Source organism: Eptatretus burgeri, chromosome 22 (genome assembly GCF_056783735.1).
Source record: "Eptatretus burgeri isolate ZD-2024b chromosome 22, Ebu_testis_v1, whole genome shotgun sequence".
Taxonomy (NCBI): Eukaryota; Metazoa; Chordata; class Myxini; order Myxiniformes; family Myxinidae; genus Eptatretus; species Eptatretus burgeri.
In genome coordinates, this window is record NC_140982.1 from 190,861 (window position 1) to 212,422 (window position 21,562).

A 21,562-nucleotide genomic window follows, 5' to 3' on the forward strand; every position below is an offset into this window, starting at 1 on the left:
ATGATCTGGCAGCCAGGATTATTTAATTATTTTGATCTGCGTTGCTTTTTGAATTTATTTTTTATTATGATTATTTTTTTTGAATGAGGTTCACTTGGCTGTTCCTGGATGTGTTTGAGGTTTGGAGGAGTCGCAGCTGAAATGCAAATCCCATCCAGGTTCCTCCTGATGACTCCATGTTTGTTTTTTTTTCCTTGTTTGGGTTCCTTCTGATTACAACAATGGAGGACTGAACCGATTTGATTTTAATTTAACTAATTTTAATCCCATTCTAAATTCAATTGAATGACAATGAAAAACGTCATTGGTCAGGGTCAATGCTTGGTGTTGGCTGAATGGATAGGGTGGCGGGATTGGGATCCTAAGGTCCTGAGTTCAAATCCTGCTTTTCACCATTGAATTAATACCAGGTGGGGTTGATTAAGCCTGTCGTCCTTCTGAGGTTGGCAAAATGAGTACCAACCAGCTTGCTGGGATGATTGCGGTATTCGAGTATCCTGCGTCCGAGTGGTGACCTGTCCAGGATTGTGCCCAATAGCCCAGGAGACTGTACAGAGTCCACATCAATGCGATGTACAGAGTCTGGTCCCAACCTCCTCGTCCTCATCCTCCTCCTCCTCTTCCTCAGGTGTCCGATCAAAGCAGGACGTCTTGGTACCCGGTCATCACTGCCAGCAGTTACAAAGTGACAGTTCCAATGATGTCTCTTATTACCTCTGCCAACGATTGTGAAGGACGTGACGTTTTCACACCTGTCTGTGTGTTTCTTCGTCTGTGTGCAGAATATCTCAAAAGGTTTTGTACGGATTCGGACCAAACTTAGTGGACACGTTGGGTGTGTGACAAGGAAGAATTGATTCATTTTTGGTGAATATCCGAATCCGGATCTGTGTACACGATTTATTTAATTTTTTTAACTCATTCTTCACCATTCGGTGATGAGGTTAAAACGATGTCATCATTGGGCCTGATGTGTTCTCTCGGATCAGACATTGTGCGGACGAGGTTTGCGCTCCACCGATTGCCCTTGTGGTTAATTATGTGACACACCAGTTCACAAAACAAGATGGTGGTGAAAAAGGGGTGGGTGGGGGGGGGGGTCTCCACTACTCGAATGTCCTGGGGGATGTTAAACTTAAATCCGGTTCTGCTCGAATCATTGTCTAATTGTAATTAAACATTGTCTAAATGTTGAACATTTGTCAAAGCTGAAATAAACTGACCGCACGGTACGTCGTCATGTACAGTCACTAAATTCATGGAACAGACTCCGGCTGACGGATCGAGACACCGTGGGAAATAACATGAGGACATTTTAAAACTCACCTGTTCGAGGTGCGGCATGTGTCCCAGGTAATAACAGAGGACTAAAGAGGAGAGAAAAACGACGATGACGGCGCGTGCGCTCCACATGTTGAAAAATGTTTTCAACCAAAACGAAGATCGCTGCGATGTGGCGTCAATGAAGAGCTTCCATAGCTCTGTGATGTCACGCCCCTTTGTGATGTCACTATTAAGGGCTGGAGTAAAGATCGCTGGGGTAACGGTGTCAATGTGCTTGTGGAATTATGAGAACAATGGAAGTGTGAACGAACAGTTATATATCATGGATGTGCGAGAAAATGGGAGACGGCAGAGCACTTGGAGGGTTTACTGAAAGAACCGTGTTTGATTCCCAGTCTGGTCATGTGATTTCCCCACATATGCAAATCATATTCGAACAATGTAAATATTCCTTTGTTGAAAAGTTTTTTTTTCTTTCCAAAGAATCATTTTCTTCCTATTATTATTATTATCCGAAAGACTATTTTGAAGGATCTTGTTTTGGATGAAAGATTCATTACAGAAAGTCGAAACATCAGCGTTTTGATCACAACAACAATAACAGCAACAACTTCCGATATTTCGTCACGTGCCTTGACAGAGCCAATAGCGAGACCCGTCATCGATCTATAATTCCAGCAATCTCTGTCTGTCTGTGACCGCTGTTTCTCGACAACCGCTGGTCCGATCTAATTAAAACTTGCCAGGTATATTGCTGGGGACCTGAGTTTGTGCCTTTTCAAGGTTTGATATTAATCGGACAAGTGGTTCCCAAGTTATGGCCATTTATTTACCAAACCAATGACAGGACACGTTGCTATGACATCACGAATGACGTCACAATTAATGTTTATTTATTTCTTATTTATTTATTACATTTTTTTGCACGATTGACGGTCCGATCTGATTGAAACTTGCCAGGAATATTGCTGGGGACCCGCGGATGTGCCTTTTCGAGGTTTGATATTAATCGGACGAGCGGTTTCCAAGTTACGGCCATTTATCTGTCAACCAATATCTGCGAGAGAGGGGGGACGGGAGAGGGGGGATGAGAGTGGGGGCGAGAGAGAGGGGCGAGAGAGGAGGGGGAGAGAGGAAGAGCGAGACTAGGGGGAGAGAGGGAGGGGAGAGAGAGGGGCGAGAGAGGAGGGGGAGAGAGGAGGAGCGAGACTAGGGGGAGAGAGAGGGGGTGGCAGTGGGGACGAGAGAGCGAGAGCGAGAGAGGGGGACGTGAGAGGGGGTGTGAGAGGGGGTGTGAGAGAGGGGTGGGAGTGGAGGCGAGAGAGAGGGGCGAGGGAGAAGGGCGAGAGAGAGGGGCGAGAGAGGTGGGGGGAGAGAAGTGGGGTGAGACTCGGGGTGAGAGAGGGGGAGAGAGAGGGGGAGGAGGAATAGAGGAGGAGTGAGACTTGGGGTGAGAGAGGGGGGAAAGAGAGGTGGCGAGAGAGGGGCGTCACAATTCAAGAGAGGGGGAGAGAGGAGGGGGCGAGAGAGGGGGTGAGAGTGGGGGCGAGAGAGAGGGGGGAGAGAGAGAGGGAGCGTCACAATTCTTTTTCATTTGATATGACTTTTCGTCACAATTGATGCTGGAGACCTGAATATGTTTCCCAGGTGTTCATTGGAATAAACATCGTTGGAATAAACTGATCTGACGTCATTCCCACATCGTTGGAGTAAACTGATCTGATTGGTGAAATGTGGCATCGCCTTCCCTGCATGGGATCCACGTCATGGCATCAAAAGGTGAAATGGTGTCCCTCCTGGAGGAGTCGATGAGGTCAGATGATGTCAGTCAGGGGTTTGGCTGATGAGGTCAGATGATGTCAGTCAGGGGTTGGGTGGGAGCCCCCATGATGTCAGTCAGGGGTTTGGCTGATGAGGTCAGATGATGTCAGTCAGGGGTTTGGCTGATGAGGTCAGATGATGTCAGTCAGGGGTTTGGCTGATGAGGCCAGATGATGTCAGTCAGGGGTTGGGCGGGAGCCCCCATGATATCAGTCAGGGGTTTGGTGGGAGACCCCATGATGTCAGTCAGGGGTTTGGCGGGAGTCCCCATGATGTCAGTCAGGGGTTTGGCGGGAGACCCCATGATGTCAGTCAGGGGTTTGGCGGGAGACCCAATGATGTCAGTCAGGGGTTTGGCGGGAGCCCCCATGATGTCAGTCACGGGTTTGGCAGGATGATGTCAGTCAGGGGTTTGGCGGGAGACCCCATAATGTCAGTCAGAGGTTAGGCGGGAGACCCCATGATGTCAGTCAGGGGTTGGGCGGGAGACCCCATGATGTCAGTCAGGGGTTGGGCGGGAGCCCCCATGATGTCACTCAGGGGTTTGGCGGGAGCCCCCATGATGTCAGTCAGGGGTTTGGCGGGAGCTCCCATGATGTCAGTCAGGGGTTTGGCGGGAGCTCCCATGATGTCAGTCAGGGGTTTGGCAGGAGACCCCATGATGTCAGTCAGGGGTTTGGCGGGAGACCCCATGATGTTAGTCACGGGTTTGGAGGGAGACCCCATGATGTCAGTCAGGGTTTTGGCGGGAGACCCCATGATGTCAGTCAGGGGTTTGGTGGGAGACCCCATGATGTCAGTCAGGGGTTGGGCGGGAGCCCCCATGATGTCAGTCAGGGGTTGGGCGGGAGCCCCCATGATGTCAGTCAGGGGTTTGGCGGGAGCCCCCATGATGTCTGGCTGGGAACGGAACATGATTGGTCTACCATGTATCACGGAGTATCAGTGATGCAGCCCAAGAAAAATCACTGAACGAGGTACATCACCTGTCAAGTATCCGCGAGTCAAAAGACTGTCGGGAAAAGGGAAACATGGCTGACAGCCAATTTGACTATTGTGCAAAAATTAAATTTATCAAGTATCAAGTACCAGCAACAATTATAATTGAGAATACACAAATACAATTATGTTTCTTCCACACCTTCCCACCCACCCTCTGGTGCTGTAGATGATCCATCTGTTGTTGTCCCATTGCTTTCCCTTTACACCAAACAGACCGTTTCTCCCTGTCATTCTGCTCATCCATGAGCCTATCTATATACCTGTATATCTAAATAAATAAACAAATAAATAAACGACGAATTCCTTTCCCACTGACCATGAGCCCTTGTCCCAGATTCTCGATCGTTATACTTGAACAGAAGTTGAGGCTGGAAAGGATCAGGTCCCTCCTGAAAATCCCTCTTCAGGTCCCCTCTTTGAGCCGTCATTTTTCTGGTCATGCTGTGGTGCACCTGCACCTCCTTGTCCACCTTCTTCCAGTAACTCCCCACCCCATCCGCTGACCTTCAACCCCCTCCCCACTTCCGTCCCCCCTATTGTTCCACCATCCAATAAATCTTGAGAACTGAATTATAAAACACACCACACAGGCTTTCTTTTGGAAAAAAAACTCTATTTCACAGATTATGGCAAAGGCAAAGTCATTTCATGAAAACAGGTAACAGGTGATAGACAGGTCGGGGTGAGAATTCACATCGCAAATGACGATGATCTCAAAGTGCTCTGTGGAGGGTTTCCAGGACGACAGTTTGTACATCTCAAAATCATCGCAAAAACACCAACAACAAAAAAACTCAATGAAACAGTTAACAATTGAACTGCAGAACAACCAAGAAAAACTGTCCATGGTATCGATGAAAGACGAAGAAGAAAAGGTCTTCCGTCGGCCCAAAGGTGTATAACGAAGAAGGTAAACAATTCGAACATTTCACATTAATTTTTAGAATATCAACACTTAAGGCTTTCCATGTAATATCCCAGGAAGGCCAAAGAATATCCCAGTGTTTCCAAGTGTTGTTACCAAGTTGCCATCTTGTCGAGGATCAGGGTTGATTGAGGATCAGATGAGGTTTTTGTGGTTGAACAGACATGCAAACATGGTTTGTTTCACTCTCCTGCTGTTATGCAGCACGGCTAAACGATGATGAGCATTTTGATAAGAAAACAGAATTGGGGAGGGGGAGAGAGTGACGTCATAACGATTACGGTTATTAAAATAATTCCACAAACACGAATTCCACAAATAAATAAGTGAATCTTGGGGACTCAGAGGAGTGGCGTCACAAACAAACAAACAAACAATCATCTCATTCACTTTCATATAGAAGACAAGCAGAGCCTCCCCGTCGCTTCGCTGATGGACCAATTAATCATCCTACTTGCCAAAAATTGCTATATTTCCTTGACACACGATATCCCGGCTCTCTCTGGTTATTATCCCCCCCCCCAACTTTGACAGGCCTCCTCCATTTTTGGCGAGAAAGAGGAGGATAGGAAGACAAATTTACCTGTGCATCGAGTGCTGTAACCCCTCCCCCCACCACCCTACTTCCCTGTCCTCGACGTCCCCCTCCCCCTTTGCACCCCATTCGTTCTGATGTCCCTTCGAAGAACCAAGCAGCTGGTAGAGCACTCACCAAAGTGGCTTAAGCACTCAAGCAAACACGCCATTGAAACGGTTGATAAAGAACGGCAGGCTCGGTAAATGATTCGCGATCGCCGATCGGTCATCTTAAACACCGTGCACCCGGAATGTCAAACAAAAATCTGAATTGGACAAATGAACATTTTTATCAGTCAGGATTGCTGCCGAGGTCAATCAAGAGGTTTAAATTTTGAAATTTGGCTTCGTTTAAGAGATTCTCGAGGTTATGACATGTGCGGAAATGAAATAAAGTCACAAACTCTGGTGTCTCCGGGCGTTTATAAGCATTGCAACGTATCCAGCGATTCGTAGCTATGATGATCAGGCATTCGAGAAGATGAGTGAGGAAAGGGAAAAAAACTTTATCGGAAAGAAACCGTTGCGGCCTGTTCCAAGTCAAGGCATCGTTGAGCAGGCCAAAAAAACATGGCGGATTAAGATCCAAGCAAGGGAAAGCGTGATGGAGGTGTTTAAATCAACCCAAACACCCAGTTTTCACTCATTCACTCCCTTGGAGGTCCCTTAGTATGCATGCAAAGTTTCAGGCTGCTCGGTTTCATGGTTTTGGAGTTATGGAGGAGACACACTGATGCACTGACATTTATTATTTTCGAAAGACACGTCCAACCTCTCCTAATGCTTGTTTCTGAAACCGCCATCCCTTTTGACCTAGTTATTTGGTGTTTTTTCTTTCGGAATCGATCATTTATGTTCTTGTGCAGCGTCTGCGAGGTCTGGACGTGGCAGTTTTGGCACGACAATGGAAGGGCTAATTACAGTGCCTCCAGAAAGGATTCACACCCCTCGACTTTTGTCACATTTTGTTGCGTCACAGCCTGAATTTAAAATGGATTATATATATGTAAAAAAAATTTGTCACCAATCTACACAGAATACCCCAGAATGACAAAGTGAAAACCTCACCTGGATCAGGATCAACAGTCATTCAAACCCCCCGCAGACCTCCTTCGACCCTGAATTTTTTTGATGTCCTGAACAAAATTAGGTACATCACGGGTGATGAAGGTTGTGGTCAAGTTTTCCGATATCTAATTCAAGCTCTCCAGAATCGGCCGCAGGAGTGTCATTTGATGGGGATCAATGGGATGAGAGTGGCAAGGACAAATTAGTTCAGGATGATGTTGAGGACAAACGAGGGAGGAAAGAGAAAGTTCAAGATACAGTGCAGTACACAAGGCGTATCCACCGCATGTGCACCTGATTATTAACTACCTTGAACTTGATGGGTACATGTCGGCTTCGACTCCGCCTTGGTGATCTCATAGAGGTGAATGAGTGACACGGTGGATGAGGAAGGCTTTTCATCCCCTACTCCATCCGTTTCATTCTTATCTTTCTCGTCAGCGGCCTTGCCACCGTTCTCCTCCACACCTTCTCCTGTAGTTGTTCCGTTACCTGCATCCTTGGCTTTCAGCCTCCCATCACCATCACCACCTGCAGGAGAGTAAAGTAAATTTTCAAACTCCGACATTGACAATGATACAACTCGGACAACGGTCGTGCACACGTGTAACTGTTTTGAGCTTCTCTGCATCTCATAAGAGGGGCTTTCAGCATCCCAGTCCTCGAGTGGCGTACTCTGTTGCAGGTGTTACAGGAACCGGAAATTGGAACCGGAAGTCGTGGTCATGCTGCTTCCTACCTTTTCTCTTATCTTCGAGCTGAGTCGGCCATTTTTGTTTGCTTGTCCTTTTGGGATTCTCATTGCCTGTGCGTCCGCCGGTCTCCGTCCAACGCAGCTGTCTCGTGATCGCACTGATCAACGTCAAAAGCCTTCACATCTCTATTGCAGGTATCTTTGGACCACGGGTTCAGTCGGCCGAGCGGTCATTATGTGCAGTCTACTGAGTGTCGTCCAGGTTTAATTTGTTTATAATGTGGGAGATGCTAAACCAGACAACAACCACGCTCTCGAGAGCAAGTCGTGAAAGTTGGTGTCAAGGAGTGTTCAAGAAGACCGAAACCCTCGGTACCCTCGGTCTAGGTAGGAATTTGTAATCGGTTCAGTGTTCTGGTGATAACTCACCTACTCTTCGCGGAAGACTGTCAAATGGTTAACGTCCACCAACGACCAGTGCCAGCAGCGGGTCCTCCGGTTATGGTTCATCTGAGGAACGGCGGTGAACATCGATGCCTCGTCCTACGTGAGAAACACCAGGATAGTCGTTTACAGCTGGGCCAGGATTTGAACCAAGGATAGACAGCTCAGTACAAGTTCGCAAAATCCTAATGGACGACAGGTAATGTGATGAGAAGGTTTCTGGCACAAAGTTTCTCCCATAAAGCAGAACTACCCACAGCCAACAAGGTCTTTCTCCGTTGCTCAATGGAGCACCACTCTCCCCTACGGGCTGGCACTCCAGCATCACATTTATATACAGTATATCTCTCTCTCTCTGGAATCTAAAGCTCTCAAATTAATTGGAATGTCCCGTGACAAGGCCGAAGCAGAAGGTCTATTTCTCTCACATCGCAGGCAGGTCAGTGGTCTCTGTTTTATCCTCCAACATTGCTCCCAATACTCTCTCTCTCTCCGTCCTCTGATCCTCCCCAGCAACTCCAGAATGTACTTACTCTTCCAGTAACTCCCTCCTGGTTAAACAATCCAGGCTGACAGCACCACCTCAGCTTCTCTACTTCTTGCTTCTCCCGTCCACCTCTATCCACGTCCCACCATTCCATCAAATGCCCACCTATATTCCTTTATGCCCCACTTTTCTCACCTGCGGAACGACCTTACCGAATCAGTTGTCTCGACCTATTCCCTCCAGTATTTCAAGTCCGTTCCTCATCTTCCCCCTCGAGCTATCTGCCATTTCTACAACTGAGTTCAACGAAACTCAGTGAGACCCATCCACTCCATTTCCCCCCTCCTTGTGCCCATGGATCATCCGTTCGTTGTCCTCCCACCATTTACCCCATTTCTGTCTTCCCATCTATCCACAAGCTCGATACCTGGGCAAAAGGTAAAGTATATAAAACGTCATACCTGCATCTGATGTATGAACAACCTCCATGTGCACCGCTCCATCATGATGACCGCTTTCTCTATTTTCGTGCGAAGGAGTGTTCCCAACCACATTCAACTGCACCATCGTTTCCTCGGGATCATCATCATCGTCTTCATTTTGCTGTGAAGGAATGGTCCTCTTAGTCCAGCCTCATGAGCCCAAAACCACGCACCTTTTGAGACAGGTGTCACGCTTACATCAAGTGTCATGCTCACATCATTATGTGCACAATTCAGGGAGCCAGGGAGCACATGGCCTTTCTTTAGAGAAATCGTTTTCTGAGTGAAGTCCTCGGGCCCAGTCATGAGTGCATCAAACCTCGCCGGTTGAAGGTTTAGTCGTTTCTCGTGGGAATGATGGGAGACCTATCTTTAGCGTGACCAGAGACCGATGCGTTGCTATTGCTGAAAGGATGAGCCGCACTGAATGTTGGAGAGAAATGTCGATGAAGAAAAAGGTCATTCGGCCCATCCTGCCTACACTACATCCCCAACCCAACTTTTGACCATGATGACGGACGCGCCGAAGGACGTTGGAGTTATGAAGAGAGCCAAAAGTTATGATCATGGTTCGGGGTTTTTGTTGGAATGACAGAACCAGTTTCTCATTGCTTTACCGAAAAGCTTTCCCAACGACGGGTCCAAACCTTTCCACTCCCAGGGAAATACGCACCATGTTCCCAATGAGATGCAAACAAATCCTTACGAATTTCTCGCACACCAAAATCGTTGTGATTATGCAGGAGAAGAGGATGAGAATGGTGATCAGGGCGATCATCAGACGTAGTTCTGTAAAAAATATATAAAATGAATAAAAATAATCAGCTCTTCATGATGATGGACATTTTCATTTTGTGTGCTGAAAGTATTATGTGTGTGTGTTCGTGTGTGCATGTACGTTGGTGTGTGTACGTTGGTGTGTGTACGTGTTGAAATCATTGGAATTTTGAAGTTCCATCGAAACGATGTTTTCCAGGAACGCATCGATGTCGTAAATACCTGGACGAGCCTGTATATAGGTGTATGTGCGTGTGTGTGTGTGTGTGTGTGTGTGTGTGTGTGTGTGTGTGCATGTGTGTGTGTGTGTGCATGTGTGTGTGTGTGTGTGTGTGTGCGTGTGTGTACGTTTGTGTGTGTGTACAGATGTGTGTGTACATGTTGAAATCAATGGGATTTTGAAGTTCCATCTCAACGATGTTTTGTTTTCCAGGAACGCATCGATGTCGTAAATAACGGAACGAGCCTGGAAATAGGTGTGTGTGTGTGTGTGTGTGTGTGTGTGTGTGTGTGTGTGTGTGTGTGTGTGTGTGTGTGTGTGTGTGTGTGTGTGTGTGTGTGTGTGTGTGTGTGTGTGTGTGTGTGTGTGTGTGTGTGTGTGTGTGTGTGTGTGTGTGTGTGTGTGTGTGTGTGTGTGTGTGTGTGTGTGTGTGTATCGACCAATCTGTTCCACTTTGTTGTCAGAGTTTTGTTCCAAGGGCTCTTTTTATGATCATCACCAAACCCCATACAAAATCGTGTGTTGTTTTGTTTGTGTGTATGGGTGTGTGTTTGTTTGTATGGTCCCTCTTTGTGCCCAGTGTTTCCCCCTCTGTACCCAGTGTTTCCCCCTCTGTGCCCAGTATTCCCTTCTCTGTACCCTGTGTTTTCCCCCTCTGTGCTCAGTATTCCCTTCTCTGTACCCAGTGTTTCCCCCTCTGTGCCCAGTATTCCCTTCTCTCTGCCCAGTGTTTCCCCCTCTGTGCCCAGTTTTTCCCCCTCTGTGCCCAGTATTCCCTTCTCTGTGCCCAGTATTCCCTCTCTGTGCCCAGTATTCCCTTCTTTGTATACTGTGTTTTCCCCCCTCTGTGCCCTGTTTTTCCCCCTCTGTGCCCAGTATTCCCTTCTCTGTACCCAGTATTCCCCCTCTGTGACCAGTATTCCCTTCTCTGTACCCTGTGTTTTCCCCCTCTGTGCCAAGTTTTTTCTCCCTCTGTACCCAGTGTTTCCCCCCTCTGTGCCCAGTGTTTCCCCCCTCTGTGCCCAGTGTTTTCTCCTCTGTTCCCAGTGTTTCCCCCCTCTGTGCCCAGTGTTTTCTCCTCTGTTCCCAGTGTTTCCCCCTCTGTGCCCAGTATTCCCTTCTCTGTGCCCAGTATTCCCTTCTCTGTACCCTGTGTTTTCCCCCTCTGTGGCCAGTTTTTCCCCCTCTGTACCCAGTGTTTCCCCCTCTGTGCCCAGTATTCCCTTCTCTCTGCCCAGTGTTTCCCCCTCTGTGCCCAGTTTTTCCCCCTCTGTGCCCAGTATTCCCTTCTCTGTGCCCAGTATTCCCTCTCTGTGCCCAGTATTCCCTTCTTTGTATACTGTGTTTTCCCCCCTCTGTGCCCTGTTTTTCCCCCTCTGTGCCCAGTATTCCCTTCTCTGTACCCAGTATTCCCCTCTGTGACCAGTATTCCCTTCTCTGTACCCTGTGTTTTCCCCCTCTGTGCCAAGTTTTTTCTCCCTCTGTACCCAGTTTTCCCCCTCTGTGCCCAGTGTTTCCCCCTCTGTGCCCAGTGTTTTCTCCTCTGTTCCCAGTGTTTCCCCCCTCTGTGCCCAGTGTTTTCTCCTCTGTTCCCAGTGTTTCCCCCTCTGTGCCCAGTATTCCCTTCTCTGTGCCCAGTATTCCCTTCTCTGTACCCTGTGTTTTCCCCCTCTGTGGCCAGTTTTTCCCCCTCTGTACCCAGTGTTTCCCCCTCTGTGCCCAGTATTCCCTTCTCTCTGCCCAGTGTTTCCCCCTCTGTGCCCAGTTTTTCCCCCTCTGTGCCCAGTATTCCCTTCTCTGTGCCCAGTATTCCCCCTCTGTGCCCAGTATTCCCTTCTTTGTATACTGTGTTTTCCCCCCTCTGTGCCCTGTTTTTCCCCCTCTGTGCCCAGTATTCCCTTCTCTGTACCCAGTATTCCCCCTCTGTGACCAGTATTCCCTTCTCTGTACCCTGTGTTTCTCCCCTCTGTGCCAAGTTTTTTCCCCCTCTGTACCCAGTGTTTCCCCCCTCTGTGCCCAGTGTTTCCCCCCTCTGTGCCCAGTGTTTTCTCCTCTGTTCCCAGTGTTTCCCCCCTCTGTGCCCAGTTTCCCCCCCTCTGTGCCCAGTGTTTCCCCCTCTGTTCCCAGTGTTTCCACATCTGTTCCCATTGTTTCCACCTCTGTACCAAGTATTTCCACCTCGATGTCCAGTGTTTCCACCTCTGTTCCCAATATTTACCCCCTCTTTTCCTAATGTTTCCCCCCTCAGTACAATCACTGTTGATCTCTGTGTTGGATGGTGCTGACGTGGGTTTCTCGGAAGAGATTGTGACAAGGTCGATCAAACCTGTTTGCAATGTGGAACAGCATGGATCGAAGGGGTGAAAAGGGATTTCACTGGAAAGTTTCAAATCAATTCAAAATACAGAAAAAAACCCCTGAAATTAACAAAAACACAAATCAACACAACTCTCTTGAGAATGTTAACGGGTTTCCTCCCGGGTGGGGTGACAATCAGGGTTGATAATAGTTGTGTGACGTCACAGGTAGGCCCTCACCTTCAGAAGTAGAGGTGGCATGACCAGGCAGAGAGCCCACACCTGTCGAATTGGAAGTCGTGGTGTTGTCCGGGATGATTGAGATCCTCTCAATGTGGTCGATTAAAGTTGTTGGTGTTGTCGTTGATACTTTTTTGATTCTTGTCCAATTCCTGTTGTCCGTAGTCTGCCCGGCACAGAGTGTCACTGCACAACAGGTGCACACAGGTTGTCTGCACGAGCACACCGTCGCTCGAAACACAAATCAAACAAACTTTATACAAGATACAGCGGAGAGTAATAAGTTCTCCAGTCGAGTCTCTTTGTGATGAACAAGTACAGTGATTCCAGGAAGGATTCTCACCCCTCGACTGTTGTCCCATTTTGTTGTGTTTCAGCCTGAATTTAAAATGAATTAAATTGAGATTTTTTTCTCGTCACCAAATCTACACAAAATACCCCAAAATGACAAAGAGAAAACATGTTTTGAGAAATTTTAAAAAGTTAATTAAACAGAGGTTAATTAAACAGTTACCTGTCGTAACGCTCACCTGGTGAGCCGGACTCAAGTCCAGGTGAGCTAAAAATGAAAAGCTGAAATGTCTTTCGTTATTAAGTATTCGATCCCCTGAGTCAATGCTTTGTAGAAGCCCCTTTGTCAGCGATTACAGGTTCGAGTCTTGCTGGGTTTGTCTGGATCAGCTTTACACTTCGGGATTTGTGGATTTTCTCTCATTCTTCCTCGTGGATTTGCTCAAGCTCCGTCAAGTTGGATGGGGAGCGTCGGTGAACCGTAATCTTCAAGTCTTTCCACAGATTCCCAATGGGATTCAAGTCTTGGCTTTGGCCTGGCCACTCAAGGACTGTTCACGTTCTTGTTCTGAAGCCAGTCCAGTGTTGCTTTGGTTGGATGTTTGGGGTCATTGTCCTGTTGGAATGTAAATCTTTATCACAGTCTCAGGTCTTTTGCACTCTGAAGCAGGTTCTCCTCAAGGATTTCCCTGTATTTGTCTCCATTCATTGTCCCCTCTATACCTACAAGTCTCCAAGTCCCTGCCGCTGAAAAGCATCCCATAGCATGATGCTGCCACCACCATGCTTCATGGTAGGGATGGTGTTCGATGGATGATGAGCTGTACTCAGTTTCCATCACACCAAGTCCTTTGCTCTCAGAGTCTTTCACGTCCCTTTTTATAAACTCCAGACGTGCTGTCACGTGCCTTTTTCTCAGGAGTGGCTTCCGTCTCGCCACTCTGTCATAAAGCCTCGATATGTGAAGTGCTGCAGAGACTGTTGTCCTTTTGGAAGGTTCTCCAATCTCAGCAAACGAACTCTGTAGTTCTGTCAGAGTGGTCATTGGGTTCTTGGTCACCTCCCTGACCAAGGTCCTTCTTGCCCGGTTGCTCAGTTTGCTCGGACGGCCGGCTCTAGGAAGAGACGAGGTAGTTCCACATTCTTTCTATTTCCTAATGATCGAGCTCACTGTGCTCTTGGGAACTTTCAACATTAGAAATTGTTATATATCCTTCCCCAGATCTACGCCTCCTCAATATTATATCTCGGAGTTCCACGGACGGTTCCTTGGGCTTCATGGTGGAGTTTCTGCTCTGACATGTATTTCCAACTGTGGGACCTTAATCCGAAAGGTGTGTTTCTTTCTAACTAATGTCCAATCAATTTAATTGGCCACAGGTGGACTCCAATCAAGTTGTGGAGACATCTCAAGGATGATCAAAGGAAACTGTATACACCTGAGCTCAATTTGGAGCGTCATAGCAAAGGGGTTGAACACTTTTATTCTACAATAATTGGGAATTAATTTACTCAGGGAGGCTGTGAGAGCTCACCTGCTCTTCGTGAAAGACACCGTGGGGTTTTTTACGTCCACCGACTCACGTTAGCTGATTGGACAGCCGGCTAAACATGCGTCCGAGGCACGATGATGCAACACCCTGCTCACGAATCACCAATTGGACGGTTTACAGGTGAATCGGGAATCGAGCACCGATTGGAGAGCTCCAAGGTGAGCGCGCTACCGCTGCACCACTCTGCCGGACACCTGTCGGACGGTAAATTATGACAGGAAATAAAAGTTACCTGTGAGCAGCAGAAACACCACCATTCCCATGTTCACAGGGCAGGTGAACCTCCCCCAACACCACCGGGGAACAAGGACTGTGGTCGATACTCGGAGAAAGTCCGATCACGATCCAGGACTTCACTTATCACGGGATCATCCAGCTCCTGGAGGAGGAAAACCACATCTCTGTATCAACCACACCACGTGATCTCTGTAATAACCACACCACGTGATCTCTGTAATAACCACACCACGTGATCTCTGTAACAACCACACCATGTGATCTCTGTAACAACCACACCACGTGATCTCTGTAATAACCACACCACGTGATCTCTGTAATAACCACACTACGTGATCTCTGTAACAACCACACCATGTGATCTCTGTAACAACCACATCACGTGATCTCTGTAACAACCACACCATGTGATCTCTGTAACAACCACATCACGTGATCTCTGTAACAACCACACCACGTGATCTCTGTAACAACCACACCACGTGATCTCTGTAACAACCACACCACGTGATCTCTGTAACAACCACACCACGTGATCTCTGTAACAACCACACCACGTGATCTCTGTAATAACCACACCACGTGATCTCTGTAACAACCACACCACGTGATCTCTGTAACAACCACACCACGTGATCTCTGCAACAACCACATCACGTGATCTCTGTAACAACCACACCACGTGATCTCTGTAACAACCACACCACGTGATCTCTGTAACAACCACACCACGTGTTTTGTTTAAATACCGAACATGTTCCCTTCATCCCCGAATTTCCAATGTGGAGCGATGACCCAAATGGTGTTTATCTCATCCTTACAGGACACATGAACCACCACGAGACCCCATGGAGGACGAGTTTATCTCCCATCCCGAACTCGGCGGCCATATTGATTTTACTTCTCGATTTTACTTCAATCTAATTCAACCACAAACGACACGTGACCTCTTTGTCTCCTTTTACCGTTTGTCCCCGATTTGTGAGAAAATCTAACAACATGAGGGAAGTCGGGACATCAGGAAAGGAGGAATGGAGGAATCACTCACCGCTGGGTGAAGAGAATCTCGAGGTCGAGGGGCGGAGCTTCTCGTTGGGAGTGCGTGACGTCATCGCGCATGCGCAGTTTGTTTCCCGCCCTGAGTCTCGTACATGGAGCTCGCGAGCCGGTTTACTCAGAATTATATAAATATCGAGCACGGACACAGACCACAGGTTGGTAACCATAGCAACGGCTTTGATGAACCGAATCTCCTCTTGTATTGAAAGATAACTCTAATTATTAATTATTATTATTATCCTCCGTTGGACTGAGTCCAAACTTCGTGCGTGCGTGCGTCCGTACCATATCTCGGACACGTGCGGACAGATTTTATTTGTACTTGGCACAAAGACAACACGTGATGATAGACGTGAGCACGTGATTTCTTGACGAGATCAGATGGAGGACGGCCGACCGGCGAAGTGATCGGCCCATCGACTCAGCTTCAACAATCCGACGTGGTCGTCTCGTCCGACTCGGTGGAGTTATCCCTTCCTTGGACAAACACAGTCATGTGCTGCGATGTGTTTCCCTTCCTTGAGTTTGACGTGAGCGCCGTGTGCGCAAATCTTCCTTTCTTTCAGAGTTGAGAACAATATCTTCCTTTCGCTTTTTTTTGTTTTCGCTCGGTTGCTGTCACTGTTTGAGCGTTAGTGGTTGGAGTGCAGGTAGTTGATGCAATGAGTTGTGGTGTTGTGGTCAGGTACGGTCAGGTTAATTTTGAGTCGAAAAGCAGTTGCGATGGTTCCGTCCCGGTCGTGTTTCTGTCTTGTCCTCCAGGTTCTTGCTTTCCTCGTCAGCCGCTTTGTCTCGGACTGCAACGTACAGAAAGGAGTCGAAAGCACCCTTCCATGTCAGAAAGCACCCTTCCATGCCGGAAAGCACCCCTCCATGCCGGAAAGCACCCCTCCATGCTGGAAAACACCCCTCCATGTCGGAAAGCACCCCTCCATGCCGGAAAGCACCCATTCATGCCGGAAAGCACCCTTCCATGCCAGAAAGCTCCCCTTCATGCCGGAAAGCACCCCTTCCATGCCGGAAAGCACCCCTCCATGCCGGAAAGCACCCCTCCATGTCGGAAAGCACCCCTCCATGCCGGAAAGCACCGCTCCATGCTGCATCGTATCACATTTTACATTTTGTACAAATGCCGCATTGAAATGGCTGCCAAATGGCATCGTCCTGAATGTTTTCGATGTATGAAACTAACGTTTTTTTATGCTTCACCTTTTTATTGGCTAATTCGAATTTTTTGAAGTTGAAAATTATAATTGGTCAAAGTTGATCGGCTGAGGTGTCTTTTTTTTCTTTTCATAACTCGGTAATTATAAGAGCTCGAACCTCCAAATTTGGAACCCTTAACTTTAAATAGGATCTGAATCACGTATTAAAATTTGAGCGTTATGGCTTTTCGAGAATTGAACCGAGTTTTTCACCGATGTCGGCTATTTTAGAATCTTCGGAGTTGATATTTAACATATATATGTAGAAGGCTTACGCACACCAGAAAGTGAATGTTCATCCTGATATCGTTCACGTAAATCGTTTTATAGGTACTTTTGTGTATTACATCGCCATTCACAATGGACACAAAATGGAGTCCAATGCACATGAGGTCGTCATCTGTATGTGCTGTAAATTTCAGTCCTATACCTTGCGACGATGTGCCGTAAAGCAGTGTTTGGTGTTGTGTTTTATAGTACTTTTTTGGAACATATTCTGTTAAATAAGCAATATAATCGCAAAATAACATTGGAATCTATTTCCCCGACCATTTCCGATCTCAGAAGGTGTTCATCCTTTTCGTGGCTGCTATACTTTTGGAGATATCAGGGAAAACGTGTCCATTTAACGTGTCTGAAAAAAACCATGTTTTTTGCGAATGAAATGTCGGAGGCCATTTTGAAACCGAAATACTTACAGCTTTGAGCTTTGCACAAAATAGACTACATGTACAGTCGAGTTAGCATGCAAGGTTTCAGTTTCCTACGCCCTTCTTAACTCGATCTAACAACCTCTTGAAAGTGGCCAAAATCACCTTCGCACGTGGTGCCTGAAATGATTTGCTTTTCAATCACATTAAGTAGCAGATTCCTGAAATTTTAACACATGATGGAGGACGTCCTTGTGAATGCAGGAAGTGTTCATACATTTTCGTGGCTGCTGCACTTTTGGAAATATGAGGGAAAATGTGTCCATTTTCGGTGTCTGAAAATCATGTTTTTTGCACATGCATGTTCGGGCGCCATTTTGAAATTAAATGAACAATCGTTTTGGCTTTTATACGTTTTGAACTAAATGTGTACTAGAGTTGGCATGCCGAGTTTCAGCTTCCTACATCCTTCCAAACTCCATCAAAGAACCTGTTGAAAGTGGCCAAAATCAGCTTTTTTGAATTTTGAACCAATCATAACTTTAATATTTAAAGCACATAACTCAATCGAGAATTTCAACACATGATAGAGGATGGCACTGGACACGTGCATAGCTTTTTTTTGTATTCGTACAATGAAAAATGGACAGAGGAGAGGCTATTTACCATGAGGGGGAGAGCAACAATTACAGGAAAAAAAGCATAAATTATTTTATTACAAGTGACAGTCCTGAACTGGATTTTAATCTAAACCACCTTGCATGTGGCATTCCATCTGAAACCCAATAATTATGAGCTGTGTCGACGTTTCATTGAACCATCCTGAACCCCGTCCCGCTCAGAGCCAGCGACGCGCTGATCCGGCGCATGCTGCCAGACCTGACCTGAACACTCCTCGTTCAGCATTACCTCTTCAGACTCCTCCGCAATGTTGACTGTTCGATTCAAACAAATCCCGGGGACAATGGTTGATCGATCGCAGTTCATGATTTTGGGATGCATTCCTGATAAGCATTTTAGGGGGCTGGCAGGATAGCCTAGGCCCGAGGCCCTCGAGGAATGCACACTCGCCTCTGACTTGTCTCGCTTGGGACCCAGCATTTTTTTTTTTTGTATACCTTGTCGAGCCTCGTGTGAGAGCTAACACACAACGCACATCATGGGGGACATGAGACAAGAGGGGAGGGAGTGGGAAGGACAAAACAGTGGGGAACAGAGACATTAGGAGATCTGTGGAAGGGAGAGGGATGGGGCGAGGAACATGGGGAATACAAGATGGACGTCACAGGGACTTTCAAGAAGGAAAGCAGGGAATTTGAAGGAGGTGGGCTTGAGTAGATTATCGGGGGTAGAAAAGATCGAGGATTTGGATGGGGGATGACAAGAGGTGGTGGTGAACAGCTGTTTTGAAGGCCTGGAGGGAAGAATGGGAATGAATAGAGGGAGGGAGTTTATTCCAAAGGTGGAAAAAAAGAGGGATGAAAGAGTGAAGGTGAGCAGTGATTCGTGATTTTAGTAGTTTTACCAGAAGAGGGTTGTTGGCGGACCTTGAGCGCCCTGCGGAAATGTGGTGGGGACAAATCACGAGGGGGCGAGGCTGGAGAGGAGAAGGAAGAAGACAGAAAGACCACCGACCAACTTGCAGTGAATGAGTGAGAGGCCCAAAGACTCAGCCTCATTGCGATAGATGCCGATGATCCGAAATGCCTTGGTTTCCACAGCGTGAAGCCGAGAAAGGTGGGAAGCAGGAGCACCAGCCCAGAGGGGAGAGCAGTACTCCATCAGGCTGCGGACTAAAGCTTTGCAAGTGGTCAGGAGCTCAGGTGGGCCGAGGAAGGACTTTGCACGACGGAGGATTCCCAGTTGGAGACTGGCTTTGGAGGCGAGGTTTGAAATGTGACTTTCCCAGAAAAGGTCATGGCAGATAGTGAGACCCGGAAGCTTGAAAGAAAGGACTTCTTCCAGAGGATTGTTGAGAAAGTTGATGGGGGGGGGGGTTTCCAAACGGTCCTTTCGAATAGACATAGTGAGAGTGTGAGATTTGACCGGATTGAAAGACATGTTCCACGTGTTGGACCAGTTTGTGATTTTATCCAGATCTGCAGTGAGCGAAGAAGCTGCTGCTTGCCGGTCTGAGGGATGACAGATGGTACGGCAGAGGGTGGAGTCATCAGCAAAGAGATAAAGAGGATTTTCCAGAGAGCCAGAGAGATCATTGATGAAAACCAGAAAAAGAACAGGGCCTAGAACGCTACCTTGAGGAACTCCAGCCTGGACAGGAAGGGGGGATGAAAGAACTCCATTTAGGGCCACACGTTGACTGCGACAGGAGAGGAAGTCTGCGAGCCATGAGTGGAGATGGCCTTGGATACCATCGGAAGAGAGTTTGGTGAGTAGTGCAGGGTGCCAGACTGTGTCAAAAGCACGTGACATGTCCAGGGATACGGCTCGGATTTCCTGTCTGGCATTGAGGACCTCCATCCATTGATGGGAGAGCAGAAGCAGCATATCCAGGGTATAGTGACCCGGTCTGAAACCAAATTGATGATCAGAAATCAAGCCATTGGAGAAGAGGAAGGATTTGATGTCTGAAGCGATGATGGATTCCATCACTTTGCTGATGATTGGGAGAAGGCTGATTGGTCTGTAGTTGCAGGGATCTGTTTTTGCACCTTTTTTGTGCCGGGCAGTGATGTTTGCTGATTTCCAAACAGATGGCCTTGAGCAAATGAGAGGGTGAATAGAACAGAGAGAGGGTGAGCAAGAGCAGAATAGCAGGCTTTGAGGACACGTGGGCTGATGCTGTCTGGACCGGTTGCAGAATCTGAGTCGAGGTTTGACAGCAAGCTCTCCACCTTGTCAGGAGAAAAGCACAGAGTCCAGGGACAGTTGGGTGCGACTGGGTAAGGTGGGTAGACAAAGTGATGGGTTTTGGACACAAGATTTAGCTGCAAACACCGAGTTTAGACATTCAGCTTTTTCACGTGCGGTATCAGCAGTGCTGCCATTTGAGGTAAGGGAGGGGATGGAGGGGGAACATACACCAGAAACAGACTTTACTAGATGCCACCAGGATTTTGAGGAGGGAGAGAGGTTTGAGAGTTCAGACTTGAGATGAAAAAGATGTTGTTTTCTGGCTCTCCTGAGGTGAGATACACACTTGTTCCGAGCTTTTTGGAAGGAACTGAGATTGCCCTCAGTTGGGTTTGCTTTCCATGAGGCAAAGGCAATTTGTTTCAGGCCAACTGCCTCACCACAAGCTTCAGTGAACCAAGGGCGGGAGGAAGGGTAGGACAACTGAAGACGAGAGGGGATAAATCTGTGCATGAGGGAGAGCAAGTTTCTTTGAAAGAATTCCCAGGATGAATTGATGTTGGAGAAAGTAGAGGTAGGAGACCAGTCTATAAGTTTGAGGGCTGCTTGGAAACCCTGCCAGTGGGCTTGAGTGAAATGCCAGACTCGACGGCGGTGAGGTGGTTCTCTGATAACAGCCAGAGAGATGTCCACTTTGACAAGGACGTGGTCAGAAGAACCGATTGGAGCGGAGGAAGAACAGCAGATATTGTCAGGGAAATTTGTCAAAATCAGATCCAGAAGAGATGGAGTACCATTAGTTGAGATCCGGGTATTGAAATTAACTGATTGAGTCAGTCCCAATGAGTCGCAGAAAGCTTTTGCTGTGTTGCCATGACAGGTGAGAGAGGTACACACACCGAGCCAGCTGGCATGATGACAATTGAAGTCGCCACATATGAGGAAGAGAGAGTTTTACATGAGAAGATAGAAGTTGGTCCATGTTTTCAGATCGTGAGGTGCAGATGGAGTCACACTGTTTGGTGGATGGTACAGTGCACATATAAACATGAGGTGGGAATTGAGGGGAAGCCGTAGCCAGAGGTATTCATGGGGGTGTGTGGGAGTGAGGGCAGTGCATGGAGAGTGAGGAATAGAGTCTTTGATGAAGAGAGCAACTCCTCCACCAGGACGAGGCTCAGGTCTGTCAAACCGGAGAAGGGAGTAACCAGGAAGAGATAATTGGGAGTCAGACACGTCTTGGGGGAGGAAAGTTTCTGTTTGGCAGATTATGTCTGGTTTGTCAGTGGCAACCTGTATGGAAAGATCTGAAAGTTTTGAGCGAAGGCCCCGGATATTTGAGTTGCATACTTTTAATGAAGAGGAAGGGGAGGAGGCTTTGGGTGCAGGGGGTGGGGGAGGGGGAGGGTAGGACAAGGGACGAGGGGGGGAGGTAA

At 47.6% G+C, this 21,562-nt stretch overlaps 1 protein-coding gene across 3 annotated transcripts; it reads right to left on the minus strand.

Moving 5' to 3' along the window:
• Positions 1-4,699: 4,699 nt before the first annotated feature.
• Positions 4,700-15,566, minus strand: LOC147007984 (uncharacterized). Of its 3 annotated transcripts, none has more exons than XM_085865664.1 (7): positions 15,447-15,566; positions 14,394-14,540; positions 12,318-12,503; positions 9,457-9,572; positions 8,763-8,904; positions 6,986-7,207; positions 4,700-5,241 (listed from the first exon to the last, which is right to left on the minus strand). In XM_085865664.1, the coding sequence occupies exons 2-7, from the start codon at positions 14,422-14,424 to the stop codon at positions 5,168-5,170; spliced, it is 771 nt and encodes a 256-aa protein (XP_085721790.1). In that variant the 5' UTR covers positions 14,425-14,540; positions 15,447-15,566; the 3' UTR covers positions 4,700-5,167. The 3 variants fall into 3 exon arrangements, with proteins under 3 accessions (XP_085721790.1, XP_085721792.1, XP_085721791.1); XM_085865666.1 differs by having other exon boundaries at positions 9,490-9,572; positions 15,447-15,563; XM_085865665.1 differs by lacking the exon at positions 15,447-15,566 and adding an exon at positions 15,364-15,383.
• Positions 15,567-21,562: the final 5,996 nt, after the last annotated feature.